The 13,760-nt window shown below is 39.5% G+C and overlaps 1 protein-coding gene across 1 annotated transcript in view; it reads right to left on the bottom strand.

Moving 5' to 3' along the window:
• Nucleotides 1-7,154: 7,154 nt before the first annotated feature.
• The window catches only part of USPL1 (ubiquitin specific peptidase like 1), a 37,077-nt gene continuing 30,471 nt past the window's right edge, over nucleotides 7,155-13,760 (bottom strand). The window contains exons 8-9 of the mRNA XM_039255213.1: nucleotides 11,703-11,860; nucleotides 7,155-9,188 (exon numbers count right to left, since the gene is read on the bottom strand). Coding sequence (XP_039111144.1) covers nucleotides 7,339-9,188; nucleotides 11,703-11,860 — 2,008 coding nt within the window. The 3' untranslated portion in view covers nucleotides 7,155-7,338. The remainder of the gene's footprint in view (nucleotides 9,189-11,702; nucleotides 11,861-13,760) is intronic.

Genomic DNA, 13,760 nt, shown 5'->3' on the forward strand with positions numbered 1-13,760 from the left:
AAAAACCACAAAGAAACCAATTTTTTTTCTTTGTTTTGCTGAGCAATTAAGTAGATATGTAAAATTAATAAATGACTTCAGACAAAAAAGCTGCTTTGGGGTTTTAACACTTAATACCTTATCTTTATAATCTGCAAGATTTGATGTGAAGGACTTTACTATATTGATCTTTTCAGGGCTGCTTCTGTAGGGTTTTACAACAGCAGCAGATACCAATTTGTATTTCTTTCCCTGCAAGTTATTTAATGACATCCAGCAAACTGTCATATTTTATTACCCCCTTCTAGGAATTGAACCATTCTTCATTGTTTTTTTTTTTCTTTTTAGTAAAAACAGAACAGAAATTACTGTCTGCCACAGAGGACTCAAACTAGTTATTCCCTAAGATAAAGTGACAAAGTAAATCAAATACACACTCAACTACCTTAGTACTAAACCAGGAAGTCGATTATTATAGATTATCATACATGTGTGTGAGCATAGTGGTGTTTATACCTAATTGAACAACATATTCACTTTAATACTAGAGTACAGGCTAGTCTGATCATTGGAATTCACTAGAATGTAAACTACAGAGGTGAAAATCTACATTGGATATAACTCAACATAGAACTGAAGTTTGAAATATAGAATTTCTTCATTAATCATCAAGCATGGAGGTTCTTTACTGTAACCACAAGTTTCATAGCCAGCAGGGACATCAGTTTACAACTGCAAACATTTTCCCATACTGCTGAATTGGCCTGGTTTACATTGCCTTAGGGCTGGGGGAGCAGTAAGTATCTGGTATGTTGCAGACACTTGAACCTCCTCAGCATACTTCGATGATCTCTGCCTCCAAGCTTGTTGGGAAGGTATAATAAAGAGAAGGTTGGCAGGAAGGGTGTTTTACCAAGCTATTAAGTCCCTGCAATAACCAAACAGAAAATGAACTTCCATTTTGAGATGTGAAGTATTTCACAGGTTCCTTTTCTCTTGATGACCTCTTGCTTCTGTGGTTACATTTCAACTCCTGATTACTGTATTTTAAACGTCTCCAGTCCTGGATTTGTGGTCAATTGAGGATTTTTGCTATGTTGCAGAAGTTGATAAGCCCCTTTTCATGAATCTGCTTTAATTAAAAACAACCTGGCATGCCATTCTGCCCCCTTGGCCTCCTCTATGGCTTCCTGAGGAGACAGTGGCTGGGGAGAAGGGGTGTGGAGCCCCTAGTGCTCAAAAGCGAAAATCGGAAAGACCGTCACAGAGAAGCTCACTGGGCAGGCCTGTTTCAGAGCCGACCAACTATGGTGACTCTTTATAGGCACCCACGGGAGGGGCTGCCTCTGGAAACTGCTCAGAATGAAGTCATTAGTTTAAATGTGACATCTTGGGATGCTTTCTCTAATCTGCCAGATGGATCCCACCCTTCCTCGCCATCCTCTGCCATCACTCATACTGATCAATGTCTTCTGGCCCCCAGGCTGTGTTTGGAGAAGCAGTCCATTTTGTGTTGTTTGTATTTGTGGTACCCAGCAGAACTCTAAAGTTAACTAAATTTAAATCATTTCTGTGATTGTAAGTTGAAGCATTATGCTGTACACCTTAAGCTTATGCAGAGATGTGGGTAGGTTATATCTCATTACAACTGGAAGCAAATAAAAACAGAACAAAAAGGTCTAATAAGTTGTACCTTCCACTTTTCATAGTGTTTCTGACTTGCGAAGTACATTATTATAATAATGTTAACCGGAAGAAAAACCAGTTGAAATTTAATAGACTTTCCTCCTAGCCTATTTTCTTCTGGAAAATTGAGATTTACACTGTTTAATTGGTATTCTATCACTGAGCACCATTTTTCCCCCCTCAACCTACTACAGGAAGGGAACATTTGTTAGATATAATATGAAACACAGGTGAATGGTGTACTCAGAATGGTTTAAGAATAGTAAGTTGATTCAGCAAGTCGTGTTCAAACAAATTTACTATTGGGGCAGAAAAACTTCAGTGCAGCACATCAAAATACATTCCAAAAGAATTGAAGATTCATGACCAAAAGAAAAAGAGAGAGAAAAGAAAGAAAAATTAAAAAAAACCTAGTTTTACCATAAGACACATGTAAATATTTGTATATTTGGGGTGTGAAAATGACCTTGCTAAAACAGAATACCAAAAAGACTATAGAATGTAAAATTTCTATCCGATTTCCTAGTCGCTTTTTCACTGCTGCCCCTCTTCACTATAACCCTCCAGTGCCTTTGAAGCACAGACCGTTAGACTGAACCACCCACGCTGCTCCTTTGCTGCCAGCAGCCATTTTCACAGTATTCCGTCTTTCCTTGAGGATTTGAGCTCCTGGCTTCCTGCATACTTCCCACCAGGACTCCTGCTGCCACTTAAATGACTTTGCCTTCCACCAAAACTATCGGAATACCATCCTGGCCTCCTGATTCCTTTATTCACTTTTAATGGACTTCTCATCCAACCCTGGCCATACACTTCCCTTGTCATGCTCCAGACCTTGTCATTGCCAGTAACTGCACTGTTCCCAAAAGCTCAGTTTCAAGCACACTGCTTTCTTACTTCCTCCACTAGTCCCACTCTGGCATTCTTTGAATCCACCTCCAAGCCACCAAGATCTGCCACCACTTTTTAAATGATCATCGCCTGTCATATGTCCCTACATCCCTCCTTATCACATCATTATTAATAATTTTCCTTACATAAAACCTTAATTCCTTTTCTCCTCTGTCCCATTTACCTGGCAATACCTCTAACCTTGGCTGGATCCAACTTCTCATCTACTCTTTCTGTCCTGAGCAGTAAATGTGACTAGAGAAAAAACAACCATCTTGGGTCATTTCAGTTAAACCTCTGGTGGGTTCTCAGTACGCCCGTGAGCCTACTGCCATGTCCCTGTTCAATTAGCTCTCAAGACTAAAAATTCTAACCTCTCTTATTCAATGTTCAACTCCCCTACCCCTCATACTCTCAGCTGGTAATATTACTGTATCCCTCAGAAAAGAAAAATGTGACGTTCTTCATTCTCCAAGCATCACATCTCCTAATATCTGTACCCATATACTTTGTCGACTCTAGTATTAAAATGGATAAACTTGAGGAAGCCGGGGTAGCTCAGGCAAGCATTCAACTTCAGCTCAGGTGATGATCTTGCAATTCGCTGGTTCAAGCCCCACATTGGGTTCTCTGCTGTTGGCGAGGAGCTCGCTTCAGATACTCTATGCCCCTCCCCTCTCTCTCTCAAAAATAAACATTAAAAAAATAAAAAGGATAAACTCTTCTAGCTAGTAAGGTCACATCTCCTCTTATATACTGGAATCCCAGCCCTGGAGAAACTTACTGTGGCAACCATCACTCTTCTCACCTACAACATCCATTTGTCTCTCTCCAACGAAGCCTCGGGTCCACACACACATACTATGACATCTCCCATCTTAAAGACATTAACAAAAATCTTGATCCCACACTCCCTCACCAGGCACCAGGTGAATGTTTCAAAAAGAGTAGGTCTCTATCTGCACTTTCAATCCCTTCTCTCATGAGCCTACTCACACTTGTCCCAACTCCACTGAACTGTCCTCACCAAGTTACCAAAGACTTTCCAATTACCAAAGCCAATGATCAATTCTCAGTCCTCACCTTACGCTGCTTCTCAGCAGCATCTGACAGATCAGCATCGCTCTGTCTCAAAAAAAAGCTTTCTTCCCTTGATTTTCAGGACACCAGGCTCATCTCCCTTCCATGGCTCCTCCTGTTCCCCAGAGCTATTTTAACTCCCTAAATGACTCTCCATTCTTTAATGGGACATTAAATATGATTTACATATTTGTAATTCCTGAGTAAATATCTGCCTCTCTTGAGCCCCAGCATTGCACACCCATCTTCCTATTAGATTATCTCCACTTGAAAGCTTAATGGGAACCTTACATACATTTAAAATGGAATGAATGAATGTTTTCCTTTAAATTTTTTCCTTCCCAAGTCTGTCCCATCTCGGTTGATAGCATGACCCATCTGCTCAGGCAACAAAACCTGAGACTGGTCTCTGACTCCTCTTTCTGCCCCACATCCAACCCATCAACACATCCTGTTGGCTCTACTTTTGAAATGCAACAGTAATCCAGCTACTTTTTAACACCTCCACAGCGATCACCCTAAACTCTGGGGAAGCTGTAACAGATTATGGCTCCTACTCTGACCGGCTGTAGACATTCTCTATGCAATCAAAAGGGATCCTTTTGATTCTAAGACTAGATATTCTGCCCTTGCCTGAAACTTGCCAGTGGCTTCCATTATTCTCAAGCGTAAACAAGGTCTTCACTATGGGCCACAAAACCATACAAAAACTGCCTTCTGCCAACCCCCTTCATCTCATGTTTTAAATCTTTCCCTTTCTCTCTGCTCAACCACACTGGACTTTTCCCACTCCTCAATCACGCCAAGCACCCTCACTTATTCTGTGTTTGTGATTTTGCCTACATGCTAAGATTTGTAACCTTAAAAGTCAACACTTACAATGTGGTTATTATGGACACCCAGAGTTGCCTAACACATATGACTCCAGGTGAGGTCTAACAGGCAACACTCTGCCTTGATTCAGTTCTCATGCTCTAAGTGTCCTTTTTACAGTAGATCTAGTGTCACACCTTTTACTCTTGTTTTTGGTGATTTCACTGTTTAAAATGGACCTCAAGTGTAGTATTTAACTGCTGTCTGATGTTGCTAAGCACAAGAAAGATGTGACATGCCTAATGGAAAAAACACATGTGTTAGATAAGCTTCATTCAGGCATCACTTATAGTGCTGTTGGCCTTGTACTCTATGGAAATGAACCAACAATATATATTACATAAGTCGTCTTTAAACAGAAGCACACAAAAAACAAGGTTATTTGCTGATCAGTGGACAATAATGTTGCAATCAGAGGCTCCCAGGAACCTAACCTTGCAATTCCCTTAGGAGCAGTGGTTCAGTACTTCATGTTCATGGAATGCTCATGGCAACTTTTCAGAAGAGAACCACCACAAGGGACAATCCAACAGTCATTACCACTTAGCATGATATATTTATTTCCTTGTTTAGAAGTCAAGCGCCTTTTAAAGGGCAACAATTTCTTTTTTTACTGCTTTATCTCTGAGGTTTACAACACCGGTACTTAGCAGAAATCTAGAAATATTCAAATGATTAATTAATTACAGGGATGAATAAGCAATTTCTTGGAGAAAGTCAACTGGCCAATAAAATCATAAGTATATAACGTTAAATAAAGTTATAGTCAACCTCATTAGTAATCATGAAAACGTTTAAAAAAAAAAAAAAGCCAAGGTTTTTTTGCCGCCTCAATGCTATTTGGTGTTGGTGAGGATTCAGGAAAGCCAACCCCACCAACAGTAAGACTTTACAAATGCAAATCCTTTGACCTAGCAATTCCACTCCCAGAAAATAAGGCCTGGATCTGTACAAAAACTTAACAACAATAACTGTCGTGGCAGAATTAATAATAACAGAACAGTGCAAATCACCTCGAAATCTCAAGATTGGTAAAACAATGATAATCCATAATACATAACATAATGGAGTTCTCCGAAAGTTGCCAAAGCTGTAAGATGGAAAAAAATGCTCATTAAACATTAAAACAGATTGTACAAACAGGTAAAATAAAATTTTTTAAAGTCTATTTGTATACAGGGGCGCCTGGGTGGCTTAGTCGGTTAAGCGTCGGACTTTCGCTTAGGTCATGATCTCGCGGTTCGTGGATTCGGGCCCCGCGTCGGGCTCTGTGCTGACTGCCAGCTCAGAGCCTGGAGCCTCTTTCAGAGTCTGTGACTCCCTCTCTCTCTGACCCTCCCCTGCTCACACTGTCTCTCCATCTCTCTCTCCTAGAAATAAATAAAAAAACATTTAAAAAAAAGTCTATTTGTATACAAATATGAAAATGTTCAGTTATTACCACGAAGCATAAAAATAAAGGATCCAGAATCTTTGTATATTTCTGCATGTCCAAGCTTCTCCTGACAATAAACATGCAGTACTTGTGTAACCAAAAAATGGGGGCCGGGGGAGGGGACTGAAAGCAAATTGGACAAATCACTCGTGAAGTGCTGAGTCCCTCAGTACTCTATCCCCGACTACCACCCTTAAAAGCTTAGGAACTACTCCTAGTAACTCCAATCACTACTGCAGTGGTGCTGTTTAAGCATCCAAACTTTAAATGACCCCTGACAGGTGGACATATGCTTCTAGTGGCTGTAGTAACCACACTACCCAGCCGTACAATTTACTAAGCTCTGTGCTGTTTCTTTAGGTTAAATGTGATAAAAGTAGCTCGCTCACAGAAACGTTGTGGTGTTTTCTCTTTTTTTTACTTTAAAGTTTATTTTGACAGAGAGTGTGCACAAACGAGGAAGGGAGAGGCAGAGAGGAGACAGAATCCCAAGCAGACTCCATGCCACCAGTGCAGAACCCAATGTGGGGCTTGCTCACAAACCAAGAGATCACAACCTGAGCCGAAATCAAGAATTGGACGTTCACCAGACTGAGCCACTAAGGCGGCCCAGAAATGTTGGGGTTTAAATGAATTAGTGTTTCATATAAAACGGAACATAACATACAGCAAGCTTTAGAAGTACTTGGTTATTATTTTCTCCCTAAAACAACTGTTGGAAGGTGTCCAACTTTGCTTGCAGAAGTAAATGTTGGGAAAAATATGAGATTTATGGTAACATGAACTTTTTGACTATCAACACAAAAATAGATTACTTTCCTATTAGAGATCACTTATTGATCATGTAACATTACTTAACGTTCTAGTAACAAGGTTCCTGCCATCCTAAGTAGAAGGAAGAAGGAAAGGAGAAGAAGGAAAGTTGTATGGGGGAGGTTTATATTCCACAGCACTTGACTGGTATAAGAAACAGGCTTAGGGTCTTCTATGACCACAGAACCATTACCAAACAGTCACACATTCATATCCCATGTACAATGGCTTAAGTTTGTACAAACTAGTGTTTTTCTTGAACTGGTATAACCAAAAATTAAAATGTAGATATTTAATATACCCAAATGTAAAAATTGCCAAAAACTAGGCACTACTCCATATCATTTTTAACATTTTGAAAAACTCTTCTATAATGCCAAATGAATCAAACAAGGAAAACCAATTCCTGATCATTTTAATTTGTAAAACAGATTACATGCTTTGTGGTTAGAACTGAAGGTAAAACCTTCCATAGCTTACATTTTGCTCATGACAAGGCCAGTGTATAAACACTACTTAATAACATATTAAGTTTTCTAAGAGCAATAATAAATATTAAACTAAAAAAAGATAGCATGCACTCAACAACTTTCAAACAGATATTCATCAAAATGAGGTAAGTCTAATGTGTCATTTACTAAAGAATTTAATGTTGAAGTGGAAAAAAACTCATCAAAAATATCAGTCTTCATGGACTGATCTGCCAGAGACTCTGGCTGAACTTCACACTGATTTTTCTTGGTGGGGCTACAGTAATTATGGTCCTGTCTCAGGTGTGTATTCCGGGGAATGCCATTTAATTCAGTAGGCACTGGGGCTGTGATGTGGTCATCTCCTATTTCTAAATACCTAAAGTCAGCTTCCCCACTTTCCGAGTGCTCTGTTGAGACAACAGTTGTAGGGGACAACAGTTCTGCTAAAATTTCTTCATGACTTTGACTATTGTATGGAACTGCGGTGCCTCCAGATTTAGTGTCAGCAGTATCAATTTGATATTGGAGTTCTTTTAACAAGTCTTCTATTGATTCACAGTCGTTTGGAGACCCGCAATGGGACACAGGCTCTAACTTTTCACCTGGAAGCTCTCCATTTTGGGGGGAAGACATAAGAGCAGCTAATTTCTTCTTCTTTGCCTTAAGTTTTTTAAGAAGTTTTAGACGAAGCTTATGAATCTGACCCTCAACTGAGTCTCCATGGTTTGCTGAAGAAACACCATTTTCTTTTACACAGGAGCTGGGACTGTGGTGAGCTCCATAGGGGGCCTTTTCACATTTCAGAACATCTGAATCAGCAGTAACATTAGTGCGTACATGAGATGTCGTGCCACCAGACAGCGGATGACTTGGTGGAGGGTTACAAACTGTAGGAGGCTTACCTGCACATTTATTAGCTTTCCTGGATGCCCGGTTAGCCTTTTGGTTCACACCTTTCGTTTTAAAGCCACCAAAATTATTTGCCCCCTTAACTGAAGGCTGCAAATCAGTTACGGTGTTCCTGTTACGAGCTGAAACACAAGGTGGCATAAAAGAAGCACCCTTGCTTAATAAGCCTTTAACCCAACTTCCTACAAATGGTTTCTTTGGAGCTTCTTTCAGAGATGGATTCTGTAGTGACTTAGCTGTTACGGGTTTTGAAAATGACGCAGTTTCGTTTTTCTTCAAATTAGATGTCTGAGATGTACCCTGTTGTTCGGGTTTTAATTTCTCAGTCTTTGGTGAAGGAAACTGTTTCAACGAAGTGTCCTTCTCTTGGGCCACTGTGCCCTCAACTGCAGGCTTTACACTGTGTGTAAGATCAGGAGTGGGGCTATTATTCACAGGCGCAGTGATCCCAGTGTCTTCTGCACTTGGTGGTGCAAATCGCATGCTTGCATTTACAGTTTGAGATGGAAACTTAAAACCCATAAACTGGTCTTGAGTAAGGTTTTCAACACATGGACCAGACACTAAAGAAGCCACTAGTGACTCTTGTGACTGCAAAGTCTTTGTTTTGCCAACTCCTGCATTCTCTGCCACAGGTTTATTTTCAAATAGGAAACTTTCAGAGTTAACCTGTATTTCTTCAAATGTCAAAGATAAAATACTGTTGTCTACCAAACTTTCTGGATCGGAAAGTATTTGTCCGTGAGCTACAGCTTGACCCTGTGAAAGAGCATTAGGAGCAAACGACACACTGGTGGGGAGAGTTCCTGCGGACAGCTCGGCAGAGGCGGCGTCACCCCCAGAACACCATGCTGGAGAGGCTGCTTGCTCAGCACCAAAAGCATGCTCACCATTAGTCTTTTTAAGTGGAAGGCAGGCAGGTGCTTCATCTGTTATCTTGGATGTTTTTCTTTCCCAAATAACAATATGGATCTCTGAAGCAAGAACTTCAAAATTCTCACGCCTTTCAGAACATAGGCCTTTTAGGTCATCGCATTCCAGCCAAGTTCCTAGGAGATGGAGAAAGTTTATAAACTAAATTAGACATTCAAAACCCACCAGCCCAAGTTAATTTTTTTTTCTGGCCATTTCACCTGCTATATCCCTGAATATCCATTAAAGGAGAACACTTGAGAACATGGCCTTATCACTGTCACCATTTTCTTCTGCCAAAGGCTAAAGTCTTTATTTGGATAATAAAAGTTATGAACAGCAGGAAATTTTAAAAACTGAGATAGTGTTTACTCTTTCCTAAATTACCCACAAAAACCAAGACAGAAGTCTAAATACTTAATTTTTGTGACTTGGAATACAGTATATCGTCCAATTTATCCAACGACATCAGAAAATGGATTTTTTCTGGGGCGCCTGGGTGGCTCAGTCGGATAAGTGTCTGACTTCAGCTCAGGTCATGTTCTTGCGGTACGTGGGTTTAAGCCCTGCACTGGGCTCTGTGCAGACAGCTCAGGGCCTGGAGCCTGCTTCAGATTCTATGTCTCCCTCTCTGCTCCTCCCCTGCTTGTGCTCTTTCTCTCTCTCAAAAATAAACATTAAAAAAGGAAAAGAAAAAAATGATTTTTTTTCCATATCTATGAGTTTTCATGAAGCCTATTACCTCAAGTACCAACATTTGTTTGAAGTCTTATTTTCTTTTTTTTTCTGATTAAAAAAACAAAAACTTCAGGGGTTTTTAGGTGTTTAGTTATTTTATTTCTGAGCTTCTAGTCTCTCGTTTGTCAAGTGGAAATGAAATAATGTAGGACAAAGGAAGAGTTAACCCCCAAAGACACAAAAAACCCAACAAAACCATTCACTAAGTTTATGCGGATGTATCCTTATAAATCACCTGAACCTACTACTTCTGTATCCATTAAAACTTGTGAGACTCTCTTGTCTGTTTATGACAGTGGTTCTCTACCATACATGCACATTTACAATTACCTGATTCACATCTGTACCTAATCCTCAGAGACTGATTCAACGATCTAGGGAAGAGCCAAGACCTTTTTTATAACGTAATTGTTTGATTTTTATATGTTGGAAACCATCTAACCAATTGAAGACGGTTTCAGATTCCCCTGGAATGCAGTAAAAAATTGAACTTTTTTTTTTATGTTACTGAGAACCACTTCCCCCAAATGCTGAAGTAGGGTAAAATTTTAAGGTAATACTATTTATAATGTGAGTTTTGGTTTGCAAAGTGCTTTATAACACATTATTGTGTCATCCACCTAAACCATCCCAAGAGGAAAATATCAAATATGAGAAGTGTCCAAATAATAGAAAATGGAAAAACAGAAAATATCAAAAGAACTCTTACCTGATATAACAGTTTAAGGGGCTGAGTTATCTTGTTTAAGACAAAGTGAACACGGTGAGAGAAACAAACTCAATTTTGAACCATATTAGAGAAATGTTAGGAAAAATCTAGCAAAATTTATGGGCTGTTCTATTTAACCTTCTTTCAAAAAGTTTATTTAAATAAAGGCATTAGGAGGCACCTGGCTGGCCAGTCGGTCAAGCATCTGACTTTGGCTTAGGTCATGATCTCGTGGCTGAGTTCGAGCCCTGCGCTGGGCTCTGAGCTGTCAGCAGAGAATCTGGAGCCTGCTTCAGATTCTCTGTCTCCCTCTCTACCCCTCCCCTGCTTGCGCGCGCGCTCTCTCTCAAAAATAAACAAACATTAAAGAAATTTTTTTAAACAAATACAGGCTTTACCTGGACTATAGCTATTAGCAAATTATGGATTTCAGATATTCTATTTCATAGGGAGAGAAGGCTACGTGGTCTATAATGTCTAACAGTCTTAGAAATAGATGTTTTATTTATATTACTAACAACTGTAAACTAAGCACATTTTTTATTCTCAATTAAAAAACTTACAGTGCAATGCATTTTCTTTTTTATTTTTTATTTTTTTATTTTTTTTAAATATTTTTATTTATTTCTAGGAGAGATAGAGAGAGACAGCATGAGCAGGGGAGGGACAGAGAGAGAGGGAGTCACAGACTGAAACAGGCTCCAGGCTCCAAGCTGGCAGCCAGCACAGAGCCCGACGCGGGGCTCGAACCCACAAACCGCGAGATCATGACCTAAGCGAAAGTCGGCCGCTTAACCGACTAAGCCACCCAGGCGCCCCTGCATTTTCTTTTTAAAAGAAGTGCATGTTTATATATCTAAGAAATAAAATTTGCCACCACTCACTTTTCTATACTGACCACCTATTACTCATGGAATAAAAGCAAACACAGTACGTGGAAAAGAGCATACTATAAACCAACAACAATGTATGATCTCGTTCTTCATCTAGAAAAGAAATATGCATATGCATGTGTACACCCATACATAAACAATGACAGACAAGAGTGATTCTAAACCAGAATGACAGAGAGGAGGGGACAGAATTAAAGGCAAGGGCAAGAAGTGAGAGGGAAAGGGGTCAAGACAAAGTCTGTCTTTTTAAAAAAAGTCTAGAGTTTAGCCTCTATGCCTATTATCATAAAGAAAAAGGTTTAAACACTCACCGTCAGCATCTAAAATCCATGTTATAAAATGATTATTTGCTTGGTACTGAATTACAGAAGTTATCTGATAAAGACAGCCTTCAAAATGAAATGAGTAGTGCTGCAAGTCATCACGTGGTAAGCCTTCCACAAAGTGCAACATGAATATAGGCGATACTCTGTGGGAGAGAAAGGCAAGCAACGTCAAACAAATTTCATGCCCATGCCAGGTTATACAAAAGATGGTCTGAAGCAAGGAAGTCACACATGACGCTTTCAAGGCTAACTGCACTAATTTTTCTTGAGAACCTCCAGATGTGTGCCTTAATTAGAAACAGAGAACTCGCGCTACGAAGTTGGTGACAGTAAACCCTTCTTGGAATGGTATCACTGACAGTTGGAAGCCATCATGCAATAAGGCTCTAACACAGACCATTAAACAAAAATTGCTCTGTAAGCCACACTGCTGCTTTGGCTTAAAGATTTCACAGTAACGTCACTATTCTGTAAAATCACAGGGAAAAATCCAGACCTTTTAGAATTTTCTTGAGCATCTAGTGCCTCAAATGAATTACTTTTGTTAGATGTGACAGGTAATATGTGAAACACAGTAACAACCTAAGACATTGAAATAAACATTAAAAAAAAAACCCTAATATGCTAATAATTTGGCCTATTTCACTGTTTTCTCAGGAAGCGGAGAGGTCCATCAAAGTAAAACTTCTACTTAGGAAGTTTAATTTGTGCCTAAGTAGAGAAGAAAACTAACACACTGGTTGATTCACTATAAACTTCAAGACACCCATAATTTCAAAAATACACTGTCATTATAGTCACATGCCAAACCAGAAAATAGAACCCAAAGATGGGTCTCAAATTAACTAAATTTAACAAAGCTCTCATGATTTAAGAAAAACGTCGAATATCTCTTTTCCCAATATTTAAACAGCTGTCAAACTTACTTAGCTTATCAAAATTTATTCAGCTGAAATGAACTGGAATCAATATCCAAAATGCAGATTATTCAGATTGACAAGGAATAATTAGTATGTTATCTCATCGATCATTCTGTTAAAGGAACAATCGAGTCTTCAGAATTTAAGTACCTATAAATAAAAAGTCCTGTGGAACTGTCTATAATGCTAACCCCTTTTGTTCTTTCATATCTATATGATACTACTGATTATAAAATATACCACTAAGAAAGAAAACTGCCAATTAAAGTCTACCACGCCATCAATTTTTAGACATACTCCCATTTCAAATATGTGAAAATGTGAAGACTGTGCCCCTCTGAATCAACAATCCACAGTGAAAGTACAGATAATGTTCTCGCAGCTGGATATGCAGGCTTTAGGCACCTGCTTGAGTCCTTAAGTACTAGTATCTTTTCAAGATCTCTTCTGAGGCTAGTTACTAAAACATTGTCTCCTGGATACCAAGATTACACAAACTTGTAAATTTCCTACCTCTTAGTGTGAATTACACGTGGGAAGTGTTCAATGGTCAGTATTTCTTTCTTAATGGCATATTTAAAAAAACAATACAACTTATAATGGTGGCATCCTGCATTTGATAAAATAAAGCGTATGCCCCTCCTCTTCAAGTTTATTTTCCTCTCCTGAGTCTCTAGACTTTAGTATCTCCTAACAGTTGCAGGTTTCTCCTACCCATAATCCCAGCTTATCTCATTTCCAGCCTCTTAGCTGAGGGTAGAACTTTACTCCTAACCTGGCAATAGATTTTGTTCTCAGGCTTTGTCCTACCCACAATGCCTGAAAGGTCAAGGGCGATGCTCAGACGGGATGGGTTAACAGAACTGGAATGAGAGTCACAAGAGATTTCAAGCTAAGATCCATTTGCATTCATCTCCCTAACTTGAGGTTGAACTACTCCTACTAGCAGGATCTACCTTCAGGAAAAGAGAGAAACAGAAAAAAGAAAGGAGCGCAAGAGAACTGTGCCAACTGCCCTGCTACCCACAGACAGCAGGGAAACATCAAGTCACTGTCCCACGAAGAGCAGCCAGTTGTGCCAATGGCCTAGACAGAGTACAAGACATTTATTTTTATCCCAACT

This window comes from Hyaena hyaena, unplaced genomic scaffold, assembly GCF_003009895.1.
Source record: "Hyaena hyaena isolate Hyena2069 unplaced genomic scaffold, ASM300989v1 scaffold_11, whole genome shotgun sequence".
NCBI lineage: Eukaryota > Metazoa > Chordata > Mammalia > Carnivora > Hyaenidae > Hyaena > Hyaena hyaena.